This window comes from Ursus americanus, chromosome 28 (genome assembly GCF_024610735.1).
Source record: "Ursus americanus isolate L20-20 chromosome 28, mUrsAme1.1.p, whole genome shotgun sequence".
NCBI classification, from domain to species: Eukaryota; Metazoa; Chordata; class Mammalia; order Carnivora; family Ursidae; genus Ursus; species Ursus americanus.
The window spans coordinates 30,000,873-30,023,709 of record NC_142154.1 but is presented as its reverse complement, the minus strand read 5'-3'; the positions used below and the strand labels follow the sequence as shown (position 1 = coordinate 30,023,709).

The 22,837-nt window shown below is 44.8% G+C and overlaps 1 protein-coding gene across 2 annotated transcripts in view; it reads right to left on the bottom strand.

Annotated features, from left to right (window-relative positions):
- The window catches only part of NPTN (neuroplastin), a 68,064-nt gene that overhangs the window by 12,994 nt on the left and 32,233 nt on the right, over window positions 1-22,837 (bottom strand). For both annotated transcript variants that reach the window (XM_087856798.1, XM_087856797.1), the window contains exons 2-5: window positions 21,334-21,681; window positions 16,096-16,267; window positions 12,481-12,575; window positions 1,889-2,022 (exon numbers count right to left, since the gene is read on the bottom strand). In XM_087856798.1, the coding sequence (XP_087712924.1) occupies window positions 1,889-2,022; window positions 12,481-12,575; window positions 16,096-16,267; window positions 21,334-21,681 (749 nt within the window). The remainder of the gene's footprint in view (window positions 1-1,888; window positions 2,023-12,480; window positions 12,576-16,095; window positions 16,268-21,333; window positions 21,682-22,837) is intronic.

Here is a 22,837-nt window from a genome sequence, read left to right as displayed (position 1 = left end):
GAAACCGCTTTTCTTTTCCCTAACCCTCTTTCGTTAAAAGTTTTGTTTCCCAAATGATTCACAGCTTGAAAGCAAGAGGAAATACTACTTGATTTCAAAGTTTTTTCACAATATAACAGATAATTAAGAGTTTGTGGGCATGAGGGGCGCCTGAGTGGCACAGCGGTTAAGCGTCTGCCTTCGGCTCAGGGCGTGATCCCGGCATTCTGGGTTCGAGCCCCACATCAGGCTCCTCTGCTATGAGCCTGCTTCTTCCTCTCCCACTCCCCTGCTTGTGTTCCCTCTCTCACTGGCTGTCTCTATCTCTGTCAAATAAATAAATAAAATCTTAAAAAAAAAAAGAGTTTGTGGGCATGAGAAGAATAGGAAATGAAAATATCCACTAATGGGGTGCCTGGGTGGCTCAGCTGGTTAAGCTTCTGCCTTCATGGCCCAGGTCATGATCCCAGGGTCCTGCCTCGCGTCGGGCTCCCTGCTCAACGGGGAAACTGCTTCTACTCCCTCTGCCGCTCCCCCTGCTTGTGTTCTCTGGCCCTATCTCTCTGTCAAATAAAAATAAAATCTTAAAAAAAAGAAAAAGAAAATATCCACTGAGGAATCAAGGAATCAAGGGCTCTCCTACCCAGAGACCAGTAGAGAGAAATGACCATTGCTTGCCAGCACAACTAAGTATTTTATTGACTTTTCAGGGCCCGCTCTGAAAATACTCAACATCTCCCTTCTTCATCATGACCCCTTACTAATGGGTTTCTGAAATCTAGTCATTGTTGTTAATGTTAGAGTCCCTGTCACCACCTGACGTTATCATTATTGAGAGATCATGGAGTGGGAAGAACCATGGACTTGAAATAAAAAAACTGGATTTGACCCTTCCTTGGTTTTGTCATTGATTTACCTTGGTTAATATGTAATCTTCCTGAAGAAGCAGATTAGATTACCTCCTTGGTCCCTTCTGATTCTGACTACTGACAATCAGAGAGGACGCCTGAGAAATACAGTACTGGGCATGCAAGGCCTGGGGACAGAAGGAATGGACGACACCCTCTCTGACAGAAAGAGAGACTGGCCAAACATCAGAAATCAGAGAGTGAGAGTCTAAAACCTGGACTCCCTTTGCACCATCAAGAATCATCCCACCGGGGGCGCCTGGGTGGCACAGCGGTTAAGCGTCTGCCTTCGGCTCAGGGCGTGATCCCGGCGTTCTGGGATCGAGCCCCACGTCAGGCTCCTCCGCTATGAGCCTGCTTCTTCCTCTCCCACTCCCCCTGCTTGTGTTCCCTCTCTCGCTGGCTGTCTCTATCTCTGTCGAATAAATAAATAAAATCTTTAAAAAAAAAAAAAAAAAAAAAAGAATCATCCCACCGATCAGGAAAGATGTTTTCTTTGACCTCCTCAGGAGCAGACACTGTCAGATTTCCAATGTCCAAGGCTGCCCTTGCACCTCACCATGTTGCCTCCATCCCTAATCAGCACTCCCTGTGTTCCTAGAATATACTAGTAATTGCCCTCATCACCCTGTCTTCCCCCCAAACCAGAAATGTGTATTAAGACTACTTCGAGAGCAATATTTGCTCTAGGACAAATGGACTAGAATAATAAAAAAAGTTTAAGATTGGGGTCAGCTCTTTCAGTTTCCCATCTTGAAGGCAAACCAGTCTAATCCCTTTGCAGACAGCCAGCTTTAACAACTCATGTAGGGATTCCATGCTGGACAGAGACTGTCGGTCACCTCCAGACTGAGAATGTAACCGTTTGTGACTAGAAAGGGTGACCCAAACCAGGCCAGTATGGCAGGTTACAGCAACTGGTCCAGATGTCTGGACCTCCCAGGAGAAACTCCAGCAACCAGAGACCCAGGGAGAGAGAATCAGGGCTGCCTCCTACTCACCACGGGCATACCATTCTCCTTCTTGCGCCATATCCACTCTGGGTGCGGGTAGCCAACTGACTTGCAATACATCATGGCATCTTGCCCTTCATTCTTATTCTCACTCCGTTTATGGCCAGTGATGTCAGGAGCAGCTGTGAGAAAGAGTGTTGAACAGTTACCACAGGAGCCTACTCTGAACAGGATACAAAGGCCTCACGTACGGACTCAGAGCTCTGCTTCTAATACAGCCAATCCCTAGGCCTATCCTCATAGTCATTTTGATAACATGCATTTCAGGTCAGAACAGAGCAATGGAACCAATCCATCCCCTATGTCCCACCCACCAAAGCAGCCCAAGCAGATACCAGGATTGCTATATGTGAAGTTCTGCTAACAACGTAGCTGGTTCTCTAACCTCCTAGAAGAGGGTTCAACTGCCCTAAATTAAAACATCCTTAAAAAAAAAAAATGCACACAGAAGCTATTATCACCTCCTCTTCCAATTATGGTTTTTTTTCTTAAAATGTCTGCACTAATAACAATTATGGATAATATCAAATGTCATACATTCCTTTAAGGAAATGAGAGATCCCTAAGATCAAACACCTAAAATCAAGTCCCATGGCAAGGTATGTAAAACAATGATTGCCTGGAGAAGCAATCTGATGAGTACCAGTGGGCAGCGCTCTCCCAGGAAAGAGAAAATCCAGCAAACTGGTCTTCATAAGGGGTAAGAAACGAATATATAGGAAATTCAACTGGTCTTCATAAGGGGTAAGAAAGGAATAAAGAGGAAATTCAACCAGTGTCCCAAGAGATTTAATTAACAGTTTAAGAATAGGACCTGTACACCTGACCCACAGTCATCTCAACAAACCCAATCTTGGGGGACCTTCCACACATGCTAGACGTTGCTGGTCTTCTGTGTTCTAAGGGATCACTTAGAAAGAAACAGCACCGTGGTTTATAAAAATTAGATAAGTTTCAAGGATCCAAGAAGCCAGAGACTGGGGCTAATTCTTTGAATTTAGTCTCCTTTGATCTTAACTGTACTTTCCACCATACCTCCTCCTCACCAGTTACAGTAACGTGAAAGCAATAAAACTCAGAGTAGGCCAGATGCCACTTTGTCGGCCGAGATAGGAAAGAGAATCAATAAGCCTGGTCCAAATTCCAGTTTTGCTTGTTCTTTAATTATTCTGTGCTTCAGTTCTACACCCATTATCAAGTGAAGATAATTCTAGCGCCTACCTACATCCAGCGTCCTTGGATAGGTAATATTTAAAACATTCATCTTGCAATATAAAAGCCTATAGCATTATATTATAGCATGGGCTTGTCCCATGTTCCCCCTCTAAATAGCTTGGTTTTTCTTGGCTTAAAAAATAATCCAAAGTCCTGCTTCTTCTCAGACTGTGCTTCCCAGCCCACTTCCAAAGGCACCTGGACAGAAATGGAATGAACAAGGTCCCAAGCTGTCTCTATAACCACTGCCTGCCTAACTGAAGGCTGCTCGGTACTGCTCAGTGTGAGGGGTTTTCTAAAAAGGATGTTATAAAGGAAATAGCTTTTTCCCCCAGGCAAACTTCCTCACTGCAGAAGGGAGCGGGCCAGCTGGCTCCATCTTGTTCCCACCACACCAGATTTCTCCCAAAGCCACTTGGTCATGCTCAGCCTACCGTTCCACCTTTACTAAACAGTCAAGACTATCTTAGGTCCTCCAAGAGGCAAGCTCCATGGCAATACACGAACTAAAACACCGTCAGGGGAAGACACGACAAGCAGGAGCTACCACACTTTGCTTCTAGTTGTTTCATGTGTCTGACAAACATTCAGCACCTACCATATGCCAAATACAGCAGAGTGGTGGGGGGAAGGCCTTTCTGTTGAGGTGGATTTTCGCACAGTCATGAAGAAAGCAAGGAGCAGCACACTCCTGTATCCGTGGGAAGAACACTCCAAAATAAAAGACAAGCCTTGAGGCAGAGGTGTGCTTGTTATGGACAAGGAACAGCATGGAGGAGTTTGGCTGAAGCTCAGTAAGCAAGGCGAAAATGGCAGGAGATGAAATGAGAGTGAATGGAGCCCAGATCGAATTGGACTTTGCAGGCCACCGCGATGACTCTGGCATTTATTCTGAGTCAGCTAGGAAACCACCGGTAAATACCAAGCACTGGTACGGAATGATCTTCATGTTTTAACAGGCTCCCTCCAGCTGCTACGTAGACAATTGTGTAGAGAGACAACAGTGGAAGCAAGACCATTTAGGAAGCTGTTAAGAGTAATACAGGGAAGGAAGGAGGTGGTTTGGATGAGGGCAAGAGCAGTAAAAGTGAGGAGATTCTGATACATTTTATAGGCTGAGTTAATGTACTTGTTAATGGAGTAGATGTGGGATCCAAGAGAAAAAAGAGGCAGGAATGACTCTATAAAGTTTCTGGCTTGAATAATTCTAAGAAGGGAGTTGCCAGTTCCTAAGATAAGGAAAACCACAGAAGAATCAGGGTGAGGTTGTTTGTTGTTGTTGTTGGCTTGTTTTTATTTTGTTTTGTTTAGGGACGGAGGAGCAACGGTGGTAGTAAAAGCCAGGACAGGGGACGCTTAAGCTATTTCTTTAACATCCACGTGCAGCTGTCAAGTAGACAGCTGAGCACCCAGTCTGGAGCTCAGGACAGTAGTCTAGGATGGAGACGTAAATTTTAGAAATCAGCATGTGTGTGACATACTTTTCCACTTTCATTCTCCTTTCCCCACAGAGAATATCCACTCTGGCCCAGTTATCTAACGAATTCCAATAGCACTGTGAAGTCCGTACCGTCAGCTTTTACCTGGAGGACTCATCCCAAGACTGCACATCAGAACCACATAGAAGGCTAAAAGCTGAGTCGGCTTATGATGCCACGGCCACTAAGAAGCTGCTATTCTGAAAGGATGCAGACCAGAAGGCCAAGACCTGAGGAGAGGGACAGGGACGGTATTCACTCCTACCGTGGTGTTTAGGAGGAGAACATCACTTCCCGTTTTCCTTTATCTACTTTGGTATTCTACAGAGGCTTCTGTTTACAGATGTGAACGTGGCCTTAAAGGCTACCATGCACAGAGACTGCTAGGAACTTAGCTACCCTCATCACGCTTTGTTGGCCATATTTACACAGTGTGAACCTACAGGGAAGAGTCTTCAATGGTTAGATCTACTGCTGCTTTCTCCTCAGCTTAGCGAAGAATATTGAATGAAGCTCTGATTATGCACCCTTGGGATGGTGGAAGTATCGCTAGTATTGTGGGCAGACAGAGAATTAACCCAAGCCACATCGCTCCATCCCGAAAGGAGGGATTATAACAAATATTACTTTAGCCTCTGAGTCAATGAAAAGTTTTTTCACGTCTCTCTATCCTTAGTGATAGCTGCTCAATCAGAAAGCCTTGTCCCCAGATGGTTCCCACACTTGTGGTGGACATCGCATGATGCACAAACTTGTCAAGTGACAAAGCTGTATACCTGAAACTAATGTGACACTGCGTGTCAACTATACTCAAATAGTATTAAAAAAAAAAGAAGAAGAAGAAGAAGAAAAAAGAAAAAAACATGGTTGCAAGGGTGGAGAAAGAAAAGCTAAGCAGGACAGTGGATCCACAGCAGGAAAGGTCACCAGACTCTCAGAGCACATGTAAGCACTGGTAAGAGAGCAAGGGGGGTCCATTAGGGCTCAGAGTCCTCTCATGGTGGTTTTTAAATAGTCTCCAAAGTCTCTGATAGTCTTCCCTTCAAGAAGTGAAGCACTAATTGCTCCCTCCTCTCGAGTGTGGCCTAGTGACAGTATTCTAATGAATGAATGAAATAAAGCCGAAGTAAAGGTATGCAACTTTGGACAGTTCACAAAAGACAGTGTGGCTTTCTCCTTGCTTTCTCTTGGATCACACAGTCTGGGGAAGCTTAGCTGTCATACCACGAGGACACTGAAACAGCCTATGACAAAAGCCCACATAGTGCGGAACGAAGGCCTCTGCCAACAGCAGCCGTGTAAGGCAGCCACCCAGGAAACCGATCCTCCAGGCCCAGGCAAGCTTTTGGAAGACTGCACCTGACAGACCCTGAGCCACCTCACTAACCGGCTCCCTAATTCCTGACCCACAGAACCTATGAGGTAGTGTTTTTTTGTTTTAAGTCACTAAGTTTGGGGATAATTTAACCACCCAATGAAGAAGGCATTACCCCATTTACAGAGACTGGGAAACTCAAGTTTGGAAGTCATTTAACATCTAAAATTACATTGCCAGTAAATAGTAAAGCTAGAAACCAAATTCAGGACTGATTCCAGAGGCCATGTTTTTTGTACTTTACTACATAAAAGGGAAAATAAACCAAACTAGGACTGAGTCCATAAAAAAGAAAAATACGCAATATGCATTACAACTGCACAGAAAAGTGCCCAAATGCTATCTTTGCTTGTAGAGGTGCTAGAACGCTCTAGACCTGAGGTGGACTGACTTAGCTGTCGGAGTTTAACTACTCCATATACTGTAATATAAATAAAAAGAGCTTTGGACTTTAAGTCAGAGAAATTTAGGCTCCATTGAGACTATGACTCACCAACTGAATAACCCGAGGCGGGTCATTTAAAATCCTTTGAGTTTCAGTACTCACTTTTGTAAAATGGGAGTAATACTCACATAATTCACAGAGGTCTTGTGAGGACTGAAATATATCTGTACCAATCTAGCACATGATTGGAGCTCAGGGTCAAAAATAAACATTTAAATTGAGCTATTAGTCAGGGAAAGGAAAGGCGAGGCATAGACTCTGACATTGAGTTCTAAGAAATCAAAGAGATGCTGATTAACGTGTTTTCTCTCTGCTGATATAAACAGGACTTTTGTTTGTAACTCTAATAAGGTTTAATCAGGTCAGATACTCACAAATTTTGATTAATGGCCTATTTATATTGAAAAAGGTGCTTCACCTTCTATGGGCTTGCCATTTTATAAGGAACTGCGTAACTGGGGTCAGTTGCTCAAAGGTAGGTCTGAGGCATCTGATAGAGCCAAATACTCCTTACTTCCCCTTACCCTCTCAGGGAGGCAGAGAGAGTAAGAGAGACCTCTAAAGGAGATCACAGATCCACTCGGGAATTAACTTGCTCTCTGGGGTTGTCAGCCACGTACTCTAATATTAGACATCAGTTAATGGCTATCCTCCAGTATCCTGATGAATGGCAACACAGGGGTTCCAAGAGTCTTAGTTACCCAACACCTGACCCAATTTTGTTATCTGGGCCCACGGCTGAGGACTAACACATGTGCCTCAGTACCCTCTAGTGCCTGCCCAGCCTGCACTTAGAGCAAAGCATCCAGCTTCTCTGTCACACTGACGGCTGTAGAAAGTGTCCACCTAGGCAATGGGGGCATGTTCAGCTGAAGCGGACATTAAATAAAGTTAAACACAACAGGCTAAGAACGGGGTCATGGTATGGGGTTTCTTACATGGACTGCTTATTTGGTGCTCACTTTTTCAAAGCAAATTCATAACCTTACAACTCATTTTTCATCTTTGCTGCAGGCAAACGTAGAGGTCTGGTTGAAGGCAGAGAAAGAGAGAGAGTTAAGATTTACTATTAAGCCAAGGGCTAAGCCCAAGAAGCAATATGAGATAGGTCACAATGGAAGCAAAAAGGATGGTGGCTTGTGGCTCAAGAAGCCTTCTCCACACATAGTAGATTCATCATTCATCTGAAGACGACAGCAGTCTGGGACTTGCGCTGCCCTCTGCAGACAAGGCTTTTCCCTTTCCTGCAGGTGCGAGCACTGAATGGATGGCAACTGAAGTCTCCTCTAAGACAGTGATTCTAACCTTGGCTAGATACTAATCACCCGGGGTGCTCTTGAAAAGCCTGATGTCCAGGCCACGGTGCCCACACATTAAATCAAGTTTGAGAACCACTGCTCTCATACCTTTCCCGGTACCAGTGTTTGAGGGGAGCAGAAGGAGGAACTGTCCCTTGAGACAGCGAGATGAGTGAATGGAGGTATGCTGGGCACTAATGGGACACTCCCAAAGTTGACATGTTGACACAGCCACTACCATGAAGAAAAGAAGCTTAGAGATCATTTCCTTCAATAACCCAACCTCACCTTTGGGTTCTCCCTCTTCCTTATAAGGGAACCACAGACTGTTGGAGCCTTACAGGAACTCTAAGACCATCTATCTCATCCCGCTTCATCACACACTTGTGGAAGCTGAGGCCCAAGGGAAGACAGTGAAAGACAGCGAATGGTTAGGGCCATTGCAAGTTTAATGGCAAGGCAGGATTAGAACCCATTTCTTCTAACTCTCAGTCCAAGACCTTCCGCTGTTATATGGTGAACTCTGCAACACGGCTTAGTGCTTAGGAACACAGGCTCTGGCACGAGACTGCCTGGGTGAGAACCCTCGTTCCATGGGTTACCTGTCATGCTGGGCCAGTCATCTAATTCCCCGGAGCCTGCATGTTCTTCCCTGGAAAGTGGAAATAATATGGCATCTCCATCCAAGAGCTGTGAAGTCTACAGGGGAGGACAGGAAGAGTAATGCACCCAGCACAGAGCCTGGCACGCAGTTAGTGTGCAACGTCAGCCGTTCTCATTAAGGAAGGTCAGGGTAGCACCCTGAAGAGGGGAAAAGAGAGAATGGGTATGGTTATTTGGGCTGAGGTTGATGCTCAAAATGTTCTAGCAGCTTCAAGGTATTATTATTTTGCTTTCAAAGACTTCTCAAGTATGGGTTCTGAGTCAGAACCAGCTTTGACATAAGCTCTAACCTAAAGGATGTCAGAACCTCTAAGCATCCGTGCCTATCAACCTAGCTACCTATCAAATAAATAACCATGAAAATGCTCTGCAAGCTGAAGCGCCATGCAGATGAAGAGATGTGCAGTATTACTCTTAATGATATCGTCGTCACCATACAGTCCGTCTCGGCCAGTTTGAACTTTAATATATCTCTTGTAAGGCCGTATTACAGAGTAGGAAACAAGGATGCAGAACAAGGTCACTTCTAGAAATCCTAACATTTAATTGTAATATTAAAATACAAAGAAAGCTGAGAAGTATGGAGGGAAAAACAAGATCAGTCTCAGCTCTGGTAGCCCCCAAAAGACTGAAACTCACTTGAAATGCCCAGTGAGCAGGAGAGAGAATGGTGAGCCTAATAAAACGAGTAAGACGCTCAACGCAGACCTTCCTCGGTCTGGGATGTACTTTTCACAAGAGGCAGTAGCGTGTTTGTTGCAGAGGATTTAGTGACCACCAAAATCCTTTTCTAAAAACAGAATAAAATTCAAATTCCTTACTTGATTAATCAAAAAACTGAGTGATGAGGGTTTGGGAGTCAAGAGGCTGAGTTTCTCTTTTTTGTAAATTACAGACATTTTTCATGTGCTTTGTTATGAGCATTTTTTTTAATTTTAGAAAAGGAAGAAAGTGGAAGGGGAAGGGAGTAAGAGAAAGGTTAACGAATTACAGAAACAGGAAGTCCGTGGCCTACCCATTCCCGAACACTCTACAGCACGCTGTGGGGGCTCTGGAAGACATAACCCTGAAAAGCCAAAAGGCTGGGGAAAGAGATGCCTGCCCAGAGTTATGGAAGTGGATCCCCAGACAGGCTGGGCCACGGGGCAGAGGTCCCACTAAGGTCTAGTCATGGCTGTTTCCTCTCCCCTGGCCAGCCCCGCTCCATCTTTCACCCCCAGCATCGGCTCAGGTCACTTGCCAGATACCTAAGAAATGTAATCCTACAAAGTAAGAGTATCTTCCTGTTTACACTGTGCCATGTTCTTGGCCTTTAAAAAAAAGTAAAAACAAAAAAAACAAAAAACCCTACTTCAGATGCAAGGCCTTCCCCACTCCATGTAGACATTGCCATCCTCAAAATTCCTTTCTCGACAGGGATCGACAGGCTAGGGTGGAAAAACACTGACACCTCAGGTCTGTTCCTCCCTCTGACTCCTTCAGCCTTCTTTTCTCCTGCGCACCGTAAGCAGCGTGAGATGTGGTGATCTGCTCTACAGCGCCCGGTTCTGGTCTAGTCTAAGCCCTTCACTCCCCGCAGTGCCAAGTCCAAACAACACCCCAGGGAGGAGGTGCTGAACTGCAGTAAAAGCCAAATGGGGAAGAAAAGGACCGAGGGCTGCAGAATAGGTGCTAAAGAATCCTACCTGTACGGTGTAAATGATGCTGCCCTGAAAAATGCCAAGTTCGTTAAACCACAAAGGAAGATCCTTAGAGACTCCTTTCGGCAGAGGTCACTTATGGTTCTTGAATCTCTCTCAAGTACAACTACCTCTTTACCTGTATTACTCGGCAGATTTTTCAAATCTTTATAGCTATAAAAAGCTAACTGTCTTTTTACCTCACCACAGAGGCACTGAGGAAATAAAACCAGCGTTTATATGAAAATGCTTTGGCAATCAATCTCTCTCTCTCAATGCAAGGCAGTTTGCAACGCCAACCACCTAGCTTAGAATATGATCCTGGGCTTATGGCAAATCTTTTTAAAGTTAAACAGAAAAAAACAAATGTTCAGTCTTTACCAGACTAAACTAATTATCACCTGAAAGACATTAAATGTCCAGCTGTCTTCTATCCAGGTGTTAAGGGGGACAGAAACACTGGAATTCCTTGTGAATTTTCTTGAGAGACCAACCGATCTGTCCGAGCTAATCACAGAATACACTTTAGGATTTTATGAAAGAGAATTCTATTAAGGTCTACTCCTTTAAAAGCAGGATATCACCACCTGCCCCATCTTCCTCACAGAGCTGGGGGGCAGGAAAATGCAGCAGCGCAGCGCACACACGGTCACGATGGTAAGCTGTCACGGCAGTTTTAACTTCCTCTGAAAATGCTCCTGCCGGCAGCCTCCTCTTCTCTGCCCTTCGAGACCACTACCTCCTATCTGCTAAACGGAATGTGAGGAAAAGATGCCTCGGGGGACACTAAAGCCCACCTCTTGGGCAGCCAACCCAATGGGAAACCACCTCTGCCCCCACTCCTGCCAGCGCTGCTAGAAATGAGAGCCAGGTCCCCAGGCTCCCAGTGAAGCCAGCACTTCCAGCTGCATGTAACTACCCTCCAGGCTTGGGGAGGACGGCTAACTACACACAGCACTCTCCCTCCCTCACCCATCCTGTTACCTCCGCACTTGGAACTTTGTGACAAAGCCTCAGCCTGGAATGCTGCAGGGCCTCCAGTATCTCATGGGGGAGTAAACATTTCCCCATGTAGCCTGGCTCACCCAGGCAAGGAAAGACACTTGGCTGGCTTAGAGAAAAGGCCTTCTCATACCTTCATCCTTACGTTGAACAAATGTGTCATCCTTCAAAAACAGAGATAAACCCAGACCTCTCCAAGAAAAGCCCCGAATGAATCAAATCCGAGGTTCCCTGGCCTATGTGGACTGTAACCATACCACTGTGACTCAACCCCCTCAGGCATTTAGAATTCAATCTGGCAGCTGGAGGAGACACTGGCTGTCCTTACCTCGACTTACAAGTCAGGGCTGTGTCAGCAAGACACTACTTTCATTCAATAACAACATATAATTGAAACTTAGAATCTAAGCCTTTCTTTAATCTGAACTTCTAGTCTTCTAATTATTTTAAGAAAGATCTGAATATCTGCTATTATAGGATCTTCCCATTTCCTAAATTTATCCTTTCAGCTGCTAAGCATCGCCTATGGATTTAAAGAACAAATGTGTATCCTTCCTAAGCAAAATGAAGAAGACCGAAAAAAAAAACAACCCCTCTTCAGTCTAACCTCAAACAGTAGCCCCGCCTTCCCCTGGACATTTCATAAAATGGAAAAACACGCGACTGAGGGTCAAGACCTAGGTTCTAACGCTAGCTCTGCCACAAACCACCCTGTGACCCAGAGCTTGTGGCTGCACTTTTCTGGGTCTCAGCTGCTTCTTTGAAATAACACAGGAAAGCTGGATTCACGATGTCAGGTAGCTCCAACTCTTATAGTTCACTTGTCCCTTCTCTTAAAGAGTTCCCTTCCTTCCTGGGAACGTTCAGCTACATGTTCAAGACACAGCCACATGTTTAACATACCACGAACCCAGTTTCTATTAAAAATGCCAAAGAATTATCCATAAATAGTTTATGTTTGCCCTGCACATCGTATTTTTCCAAATCCTGCTGGCCCGCTGGAGAGACCTATGTAATAATATTTGTAAGGCACGATTTGTTCTAAGAGATTTACACAGGTTGAATCATATGAAGCTGCCAACATTCAAACATTTTTACCACACAGAAACAGCAATTTCCTATGGTTCGAACTACCAAATTAACTTATTTATTCCTCCTTACAACCCCCATGAGGTAGGTTTTACAAATGAGGAAACAGGAGCACAAAGAAGTTTATAACTTGCCACAGTCACACACAGAGCTAAGAGATGATAGGGTTTGGATTTACACCTGGGCGGCTGAGCTCCTGAGCCTGCGGTCCTACCATAATGTTATACTGCCTCCCGTAATGGGAACAAGAACAGCTTGAAGACTGGGAGTCCAGACCGAGGTAGTGCCTCAGAAGGAGAGTGAGAGGCTCACACTGCAGCCTCTGTTGGGTTGTACCTTTCACTTCAATGGTGGCATTTGCTTTAGGAGCACTGACAAAGTGATATACACAGTGGTATTCGCCTGAATCCTCAGCTCTCGGCTTATTGATCCTGCAGAGATGAGAAAAAAAATCAAGTGAGGAAGCTGGGAACAAATATACAAAATATACAACAAAAGAATCAAAAGGGCAACCAGGGACCCTGCTCTCCAAAGTGTGTCCCTGAATGCAAGTCACCTCCTCCTAACTAAAAGCAAAAACCTCCCTCCAGGAATTACAAAACATTAATGCCTCGCTCCTTACTGGGTGCCTGGAATACAAAGATGGAATGATGCGGGGTCTCTAACTTTAAACAAGTAATCAAAATAGAGGGCTGTACAAAACAGACTATATTTAGATACAGAGGATGGAGCCATCAACAAAAACTTCTTGCTCACCTGGTGGCTCTAGTCAAATAAATAAGAGCAGGAAAAAAGCAAATCTTCTTCTGTGCTTCCCTAAAGACCCTGTTTTGGTCTTTTCCTCCCACACTGTATTTTGGTAGCATGCCTTTCAGTAAGTCTACTCACTAACAGGACCCAAGGGATAGCGGGGAGAAAAAAAATCTCTGACATCAGAGCACCAGCCACAAAGACGCAACTAAACTTCTAAGACTTTGAAGTACTGGGACGCCTGGGTGGCTCAGTCGGTTGGTTAAGTGTCTGCCTTTGGCTCAGGTCATGATCCCAGGGTCCTGGGATCCAGTCCGGCATCGGGCTCCCTGCTCAGCGGGGTGCCTGCCTCTCCCTCTGCCTGCCAACCCCCTCGGCTTATGTGCGTGCTTGCTCTCCCTCTCTCTGACAAATAAATAAATAAAATCTTAAAAAAAAAGACTTTCAAGTACAGCTAGAACTCTAAGGCCCTGCATGAGCTATTTCCTACCCTCATCTCAGCCACTTTCTAGCCCTCATGGGCTCTTTTCAGTTTTTCAACATGCCCCACTTGTTCCTTCCTTTCTAAAAACCTGGACACGAGATGTTCCTTCACAGAGAATGCTCTTCCCATTACCTTACCCTAACCTAACTCTTTCTTCATCAGTCTTGGCTCACATCACTTCTTCCTACCCTCAATCTAAATGACATCCCCTTCCCTGACATTCTCGCTCATCCTACACTGTAATTCTTCACAAGCATTCACCACAACATGTAATTATATATTTATGTGATTGCTTGATGAATGTCCAGTGTCCCAAAAGACCAACTTCAATGTGGACAGGCACTGTTTATCTGGTGCACAATTCTATACCCAGCACGTGGCCTGGCCTGGAATATAGCAGGGGGAATGAATACACAAACGAGTAAATGACTGAATGAATATAAACTGAGAGTGAACAGCCGTGCAGAGATTCTGATCAAGTAAAGCAGAGTGACAAGAAGGGCTATAGGAAGTGTGTGTGGCTAGAACAGCACTCTGCTGAATTCCACAGGGTGACCCTAAACAAGCTTTCTTGCCCCTGACAACCAGCTTCACACCAGCTCAGTACACTATGTCCTATACACACCCCAAAACACATGCAGACAGGCTGGTGTGTAATTACCAAAAAGAGAGAAATCCACACCAGAGGATAACCATAATATAGCTTCTCCTCTTTTGGCTCAGTGGTTAAAACATGATACTTGTGATGGTCAAATCTCCATTGCACTACTTAATGTCTGAGAAGAGCCCCTACCCTTGACTACTGACTGGCCCAATATATTTATTCATCTTACTGTTCATCCCAAAAAAGACATACGGGTTAACAGACTATGAATGAGGAGAGACACAGCCTATCCCTAGGACTGCCTCAGCACAGCCGCGGCAGCATACTACTCTAAGAGGAACAGCAAAGAGTCTTCTAAATTTTATATAAATGGCTCTTCTTAAATCAATATGCTCCCAACAGGGAAAACAGACTGCTCTCAGAAAATGTTCCAGAGTTTGGAGAAGGAACAGCAGCAGCTGTATCTTTAGGGCTCAGACTAACTCTAAGTTCCCTGAAAAGACGTGGAAAGATGACTCCCAAGCTTAAGCCCATGCCTATGGCCATAGCTCAAAATCTCCCCCACGACATTCCCCTGAACTAGCTCTTGGGAAGCAACTGAAACAAATGGAAGACATCCCCTATAGCTGAGCAGGTGCAGGGTCTGAGACTGGCTCCATGGCTGATTACACAGGTGGCCCAAGGGACTCATCGGCTGTTATTTCACAAAATGTAGGAGAACACAGATTCCCTGAAAAATTCTGACAATGCAGAACACCCCTAGAGAGCTGCAAATAAGTTGACCAAAAAAAAAGGAGGAGGAAGAGGAAAGAAGAAGGAAGAAGAGGAGGAAGAAACAGTATTTTATAAAGTCAAGCTCAAATTTATAAAGTTACAGTTCAAAGCCCTATGGTTGACATAGTACAAGACCCAGGAGAAACACAATTGGATGTCTGGTACCTTGAAAGAATTATTGTAAAAACACAAACTTGTAAAACTAACAAACAGACCAAGAATATATGCCTTTCATTCCCCCCAATAGTCTATGTGATTAGCCTTTTCCAAACTATGAGAATATAGCTGAGGCTATATTTCCAATTTAATAAAAGAAACTACATTGGAGACAGATTAACTTGCCACTGAGATGGTATGTTAAAGCGGGGGCGGGGGGGGAGACTAGATTCTAGAAAGTCAGAAGACCTGGAACCTAGCCTTGCTTCTGAAATTTACCAGATATAGTACTTGGCTTTGAAAACAGTCAAGAGTTATTACTCTTTGAGTTTCAGTTTCTTTACTTGAAAAAAGAAGGAGGATCCTTAATGCGGGTCAATTAAATAAGAGGTATGAAAAGATCTCAATCTTGCAAAATACTGCAGAATGTCCTTGCTACTTCTGGGCACGTAGGTTTTCCTGGTCTCACGCCAGTGCACTCTTTCTTTGCACTGCATCAAGCTGACAAACAGGATTGACTGATCCTTTTCCAGATTAGTTTTCAACCACAAACTATTCTGAAAGGTTCTGAGATGCCATGTGTCCTAGGTATTCTAAAAAAGCACCAAACCTTTGGGTGCCAGGTTAGCTTCAGCCAGCAAATACAACCCTTTCATCAAATGATGTTTTCAGGTTATTATCTTTAATCCAGATCACTAAAGAGCCCTGTATCCACTGATCTTGATCAGATTGTAGTCCTATTAATTACTCCTAAAAGGTAACTCACTAGGAAATCTACCCGGGGGAAAGATCACTTAGGGTGCTCTTGCTCTAAGAGTCCTAAAGCAGATTTCAATCTGATTCCTCAAACCACTGGATTAAGTCAAGAAACCTGCATTCTAATTGTAACTTTTCTACTGACTAGCATAGTTACTCTGAGCAAACCACTCCCTATGCCCTCCATTTCTCTATTCATAGTGAGGGGAACATCTATGACTCTCAAACCTGGCTGTTCATTAGAATCCTCCAGAATTCTTTAATAGAGCCCTGGGCCTCACCCCAGATACAGTGGATTAGACTCTCCAGAAAAGGACCATATATATCTAATGTGTCTCTCACATAACAGAATTGTGGATTATGAATGCCCATAATAAGTTTAGCAATGCTCCCTCCCATCTTCCCAGGAGCTGCTAGTCCCTCTCACCTGTATTCCATGTTGCTGGCATTCTTGCGAGTGGCAGTCAGTTCGACCCCATTCTTTGTCCAGTAGCTGTATGTAAGGGTGTGAGAGCTGGAGGTGAGGTTACACTGCAGGGTGACGGGGAGAACAAGGCTGTCTCGAAGAATGACCTCTTCACTGGTGACAATCCTTGGCTCTGTAATGAGAGTGCACAGTGATAGGGAGCCATAGCCTTCCGTTCTCTGTAGCCCTGGCCTGAGAATCAGATGGGGTAGGATGGGGAGACTAGAAGAAGAGGGAGGGCAGACAGGACCACATGAGGAATTTCACTTTACCACTTTGGAGGAAGTCAAGAAAGGAAAAACAATGATTATAAGCAAATGACCACTAGCGCAGACAACAGCCTGAAGACCAGTTGGCCTAGACGTGAAAAGAATGGGAGTATTACGGGTACTTGTACTGGCAACAATCCACTTACACTTTTGAACACCACCGTTTTATGATTTAAGAACCACCAACCAATTCAGCTTCAATTAGAAAACCAGGCTCCGCCTTGCAGTTCTGAAGACAAAGGCAGTATCATTTATGTAACTAATAAACTCCCTATGGAGTCACTAGGCCTTGGAACAGTAATAGCTCTAATTAGATAATACACGTATGGCTTTTCCCACATTAAATTCTGATAAACCTATGGCAAACCAGCCATAGTCATTAATTATGCAGAAAAAGACAGTGTTGATCCTAACAGCAAATTTCCTGCCAGAAGTCAGTTGCATTTTCCAAATTTTGCCAAAGGAAAATTCTTAAGGAACCATCACAGTGCTTCTCTCCAGCCCATATTTATTCCCAAAACTTTTTCAGAATTGCTATGTAAAACACATTCCACTGTGCAGATAATACAACGAGAATGCGATATGTGTTGGTATCATGGGCTACTAGCATTTTACAGCTAAAAGGCCCTTAGAGTTCACCAAATCCCCACTCTTTAAGAGCTAGAAAGGGAAAATGACTTGTGCAAGGCCATAATTATTATTAGTGGCAACGCTGGGCCTAGAACACACATCTGACTGAATTCTCTAGCTCTACCTCCCTCCCCGACCTCCAACCCCCACCCCCCACTTTTCCCCCTACGGCAAGTTATATACTTCATCTTCTGGTTCTCTCCTGGGCTTAGATAACCTGGGGTCATTATTTTAGAATCCAGAAAAATAACCTACTTGACTCAAATATTAGAACGCATTGAGCAGAAATGTTTTAAGGCACACTCTATCACTCCTGGAAGGTTCATCCTTAAAGCCCTTTGAATTCCGCCACTATATTAAAGTCAAGATGTTTGTCGTCTTGTTATTGTTACTTCTCTCTAACCTTCTCCCAAGCTTAGCTGTTATTCTAGTCAGACATTTTCAGGTGAAGTCTAAACTTTTCCCATCCACAATTAGAGGTATTTCCTCTTATTTTTTTTTCCAATTGTTTCTCAGAAATTCTTGACTAACTTCGCATTTCCCTGCACCTGGCAGCTCTGTGGCAGCAACCTGACACCATTTTATGCAGTACAGTGCCCTTAACTCTTGAGGACAGAACTCTCTCCCTCCAATGGAGCTAAGCTTTGTTCCCTGTGCAGGGAGGGGGACAGAATGGAGAAGTCATGGGACACTTGAAAAATAAAATACCCAAGGACATGGGTAACATGTAACATTTCTGACTGCAGACCTCATATCAAAGAAAACTGACAAATAAAGCAAATCCTCAAGTCTGTTCGATTAACTGGGTTCTCACTATTTTCCAACTCTGGCAAAGGGATAGTGGTTATCTTCCATTCAGCACTGGTCCTTACTGGTAACATCAAACAGGGTCTCTATGTACAGATAATGGAGGCATAGCAGCCACTAAGACAGAAGCAGATGCATGTAAACACGTTAGCAGAGTGGTGTCCCATGGTTTCCAAAACACACTGGACAGAAGCCAAATCCCTGGGCCTTAAGTCGAGCAGAACGGCTGCAAACCCTGCAATGGAAGGCGCACACACACCGTCAGCAGAAAGCACCACAATTCCAAGAAAAATCAAAACCAAGCAAAAACAAAAGAGAGAACCAGTACTCCACAGAAATTAAAAATATAAAGGCAACATTAAAACCCAAACACACTTTTAGGTTTTTACTAAATTTTTATCATCCAATTTTATTTTCTGTCCCATGTGGGACTCTCCTTCTGGTTCTTCTTCTCAGACTGCACTGAGAAAGGGTACACTCTGGCGATGAGGCCAAGAGCTTCCAGATGTTGCAACACAAGGAGGCCAAAGTAAGTGCTACTCTTACCTGTGATGATGCAAATGCCACTGCAGCTCAGGGAGATCAAGAAGGTGATGAGAGCAACCTTCAGACTTCCTGCCAAGAATTCTTGGAAGGCAAGGGAAAACACGTTTGCCCTTACGTATTAAAGATCCAGGAGAGAGTCAGCTGGGAGCAAGTGGATAATTTAAATAGGTTTGAACAGAATTCTGCACCATAGGAGGGCTGTGGGGTAGGGTAGCCTCCCTCTGCTGATTGCTGTATATGGAAACCAGTGCTGAACCAAACTCCTTGGCCAGGGTGGCACATCTGCATTCTGTACCAGGATGAAGGTGGAGCTTTTTCTTCGTGTGGTTTAGCATTGCGCATGAAAGTCCAGGAGAGAGGAACATTTAGGAGAAGCCCAAAAATGTTTACCTGCCACTGACTCCTATTTAGAAGCAGTAGTTGGGAGATCCTTACCCTCACCATCACTCATGTGTAGAAGAACACGCTATGGCCAGGGAGATACCCTAAAAGCTGGGCGTATTTCTCTTCCTGCCTTACCTTACTCAAGGAGCTTTGGGGAAAGTACTGTCAAGAAGTCATCGTTAGGGGCGCCTGGGTGGCTCAGTTAAGCGTCTGCCTTCGGCTCAGGTCATGATCTCAGGGTCCTTGGATCGAGCCCCACATCAGGCTCCCTGCTCAGCAGACAGTCTGCTTCTTCCTCTCTCTCTGACTCTCCTCCCTCCTTGTGCCCCGCCCCCGTCTCAAATTAAAAAAAAAAAAAAGAAGAAGTCGTCCTTAGAAGACTTCAACCTCCTCCTGGAGGCAAATGTCCTTGGGATGCTAAGACCATAAAACTACTCAATTAGAATGAATTCAGGGTGTTCTTTAGAAGGAGCAGCGGCAGCTCGACTCTCTAAAACAGTTAACTAGGGTTAACTGATTGATGGGGAAGTCTGGGACGGGACTGAACTAGAGGGTTTGGTTTAACCACATACAGACACTTCTAAGTTAGGAAGTTTATTTCCAAGTAAACTGGGGAAATGTTATGTATTCTCGGGATTGGTAGATAAGTACCCCCAAAGACTCATCTTCTTCTGGCCCGAAGGTATGACCTTTTAACTGAGTCTACTTGAGTCAAGCTCCTGGAAGTACAAGTACCAAATGCCCAGCCCAGTCCATGCCTACAAACTTCTGCAGATCTTTGTGGCCATTTGGGTAATTCTGCTTTTATAAGGAAAGGAGCGGGGGAGGGGGCAGGAGAAGGAAGCGTGCAAGGGAAAAATTGTTAAATAAAAGGAAAATTGCTGGGTTAATATTCCCCATTTTCACATAGACAGGTTTTCTTTTCCCCTTTCCAGAAGCAGGTTCTCTGATTGAACAGTGCCAGCTGCAGCAGCCTCTTCTCTCTCTCCCCTAAGGCCTCTCCTCTTCATAAGCATCTTCTAAGGCACTATAAAGAACAGACAACTAACCTGCTATCTTCCATACAAATATACAGACTCAGGGCCCATGTCCTATTATTTCCTGTGTTATTACCAAATTCCTCATGAATGTGTTTTTACTCTTTCTACTTATTCTTTCTAAATTAATCAGTTCCTTAGGCCAGAACTGGCTATAAGTCTGAGTTCTTGAAGAGAAGGCAAAAACCCAAAGGATCTTTCCATTAAGTAGAGTATGCTCCCTCAATTATAATCAGGTCAGATGTGGGGCTAGAACTACCTCTTCCTGGCCAGGAGTACTAGCTCACTGGTGGCTTCTCCCTCCCTCTCCTTCCCACTGTACAAGTAGCAAGACACTTTTCAGAAAGAGAGGTGGCCACAAGAGCTCCCGTGTCTAATGTCTTACTTGTACTGCTACAACAGAGGAAGGGAAGAACTCTCAGCTAGCCGCTTCGCTCTCCCTCATCACTTGGTTGGAATTTAGTTTCTTCTTTTTTCAAAATACAAGAACAGGCCAGTGTGAATGGCTTCCGAACTACTTCTGGGGTTGCCAGCCTCTGGGATGAGGAGCACTGTGCCAACAACAGTCAGTCATCAGAGTCAAGCTATCTGTGAACAGGAAGCAGATGGAACTCTGACTTTGAAACAGCAAGATGGGGTTTAAAAAAAAATACTCTGCAGTTTAGTGTCACCTGGTGCCCAACAGCAAGACGTATGGAGAAAATCTCAGGCTGCTGCTTTTAAGAGAACAGGAGACTGGATGGGCAGGACCAGTAAGGAGTGTACTGCTGTAGTGGAGGGCTGTTATCAGAGAAACACATGCCGCTGTTTTAGAAAAGAAAAAGAGCTGGAACTATGGAAATATCCAAGCTTACATGCCACCCAACAACCAAAACACACCACCACACCGCACCTATGGCGACATTCCCATCACAGAACAGGATGACACCAAGTCACAGTGAGGGGAGAAGCTGGGCAGACACAAACTCAAAACCATAGAGGTGAAGGCAGCTACTCAGAGAGCTTCAAACAGATGAACAGAAGAAATAAAAAGTAGTTAGATTGGGGAGAGAAACAAAAATAAAAAGGCACCAGAGAATAAATCAGCAAAAGGATAGCAGGAAACCTACTACAAAATTAAAGGGGAGGGAAAGAAACAATTCAACACTACCCTGGTTTAACTGCCTGGTTTTGTGAGTTTTACGTGGTTTTGTGAGCTCCCCCACCCGCCCAGTTCTCCCTCCCCACCTTTTCCCATTGCAGATGATTTTGGACAGGCACGGATTTCCCCAAGTTCTTTGTTCCTGAGGAGAAAGACACAGAGAAGGGTTGGGGGATGAGGGAGGTAGAGAGGACGGCAAAGAAAAAAAAAAGTTGCCACAGATGTTTTCATACACTACAACCAGAAGGGTCGTGGGTTTGAAAAAACGAAGACAAGGGGTGGGATGAGCGATCATACTGGGGAAGAGGGAAAGGAAGCAGAAGGGAAGGGTCATCGGGCCACCTCTAATGACTACAGTACTACTACTGTAGGGTGCTGGACTCACTCTGAAGGACGCTTATGGTGGCCTGGGCTCGAATCCATGTTATGGAGGGGTTTTGCCTCAAGTCATTCCTCTTGGGGTCGTTGCTGGCCCTGCACTCGTAAGTCCCAGAGTCCTCCAAGGTGAGCCGGGTTATTCTCAGCACACTCACGCCGTTTGACCCGTAGGCGGTGTTTACGGTGACACGGCGCTTCCGAGCACCGTCCCACAGCTGTCTGAAAGACTCTGCCCGGTTGACTTCTGCGTACCACCACTGGATCTCTGGCGTGGGGCTCCCGACCACGTCACAGTACAGCTCAAAGGCGTCCCCAGTGAGCTTAGTTTCTGACATGGGCGACTTGACAAACCCAGCTAGAGGGAGGGGGAGCAGGAATGCAGTGACAGGCCAATCAGAAAAAAAAAAGAATCAACAGGTGTTAATAGTAATTTAAAGAAAAGGAAAGAAAAAAGCAAATGAGTTGCAAAGAACAAAAAGGATTCCATTTTTAAACTATAAAGAGACAGTAAATAGCATTTCATACAAGCTTTTAGAAGAAGAACCACCCTGGGAAGCTTATGAAGCAAAGGCAGGCTAATTACAAGCTGGGGCGGCCCAGGTGCTAGCCAGGCAGAAGCAAGCCCACTGGAAAGCGTTTTAGCAATGGGCCCGGTTGGTAGGAATGAGAAAGCCTCAGGTTCAGGGAAGAGTCTTTTTCCGTAGAGCACAAACCATTACCTTTTCAAATTCAGGCAAGTGATGAAAGATAACCACAAGCGGCAGTAGCTCTATGTGCCAAGTCAGGATCTCTCTTTTGGATGGGTGAACACTTTGTTAGAGATGCAATGCCTTTTGTGGGCCTCAACAAGAAATATTAACTGACCTAATGACGCCTTCTCTTGGGAACCGCAAGTCCAAATTTCAACTGAAAAGGTAGCATATTTCCCTCTTGTGCAGAATTCCATCCTGAGTTCAGGATGGATTCCCCCCCCCCCATCCTATTCTTCCCTGGTCTACGGCAAACAAACGGCCCAGCTAGCTGTGACTAGGTAGCCTCTACCTGAATGCAGACCTTCAGGCACGGGAAAACAAGACAGTCTGTACTTCAGAGTGAGAACTACTACGGTTGTCAGCTCAGCAGTGAAACTAACAGTAACAGCAATCCAACTCATTGCCAACAGAGGGACAATGCCTTCCACAATTCCCTAGGTTCATACAACTAGAGAGCTCTCCTGAAAAGTCAGTCTTAAAAATTACCATGGTACTTGACAGGCTCTGTCTACATAGTTTACTTGCCTAGCTCCTAGAGGCCAGTTCATAAAGAATAAGAAATATGTAATGATGAACTGAATTCTATGGTGAAGGCTAGGCCTCAACAACATTGCCAGGCATTGTTCAGGAATTGAAATTGATGCCTACCTCCACTTGTCCACAATTTGCTTTAGGTTACATTCCCTTAAGACAAGGTGGCAATGGCAGAAAGAGAGTAGAAAATCCAGACTTAATTGAAGAACTTGGGAGTAGGGTCCA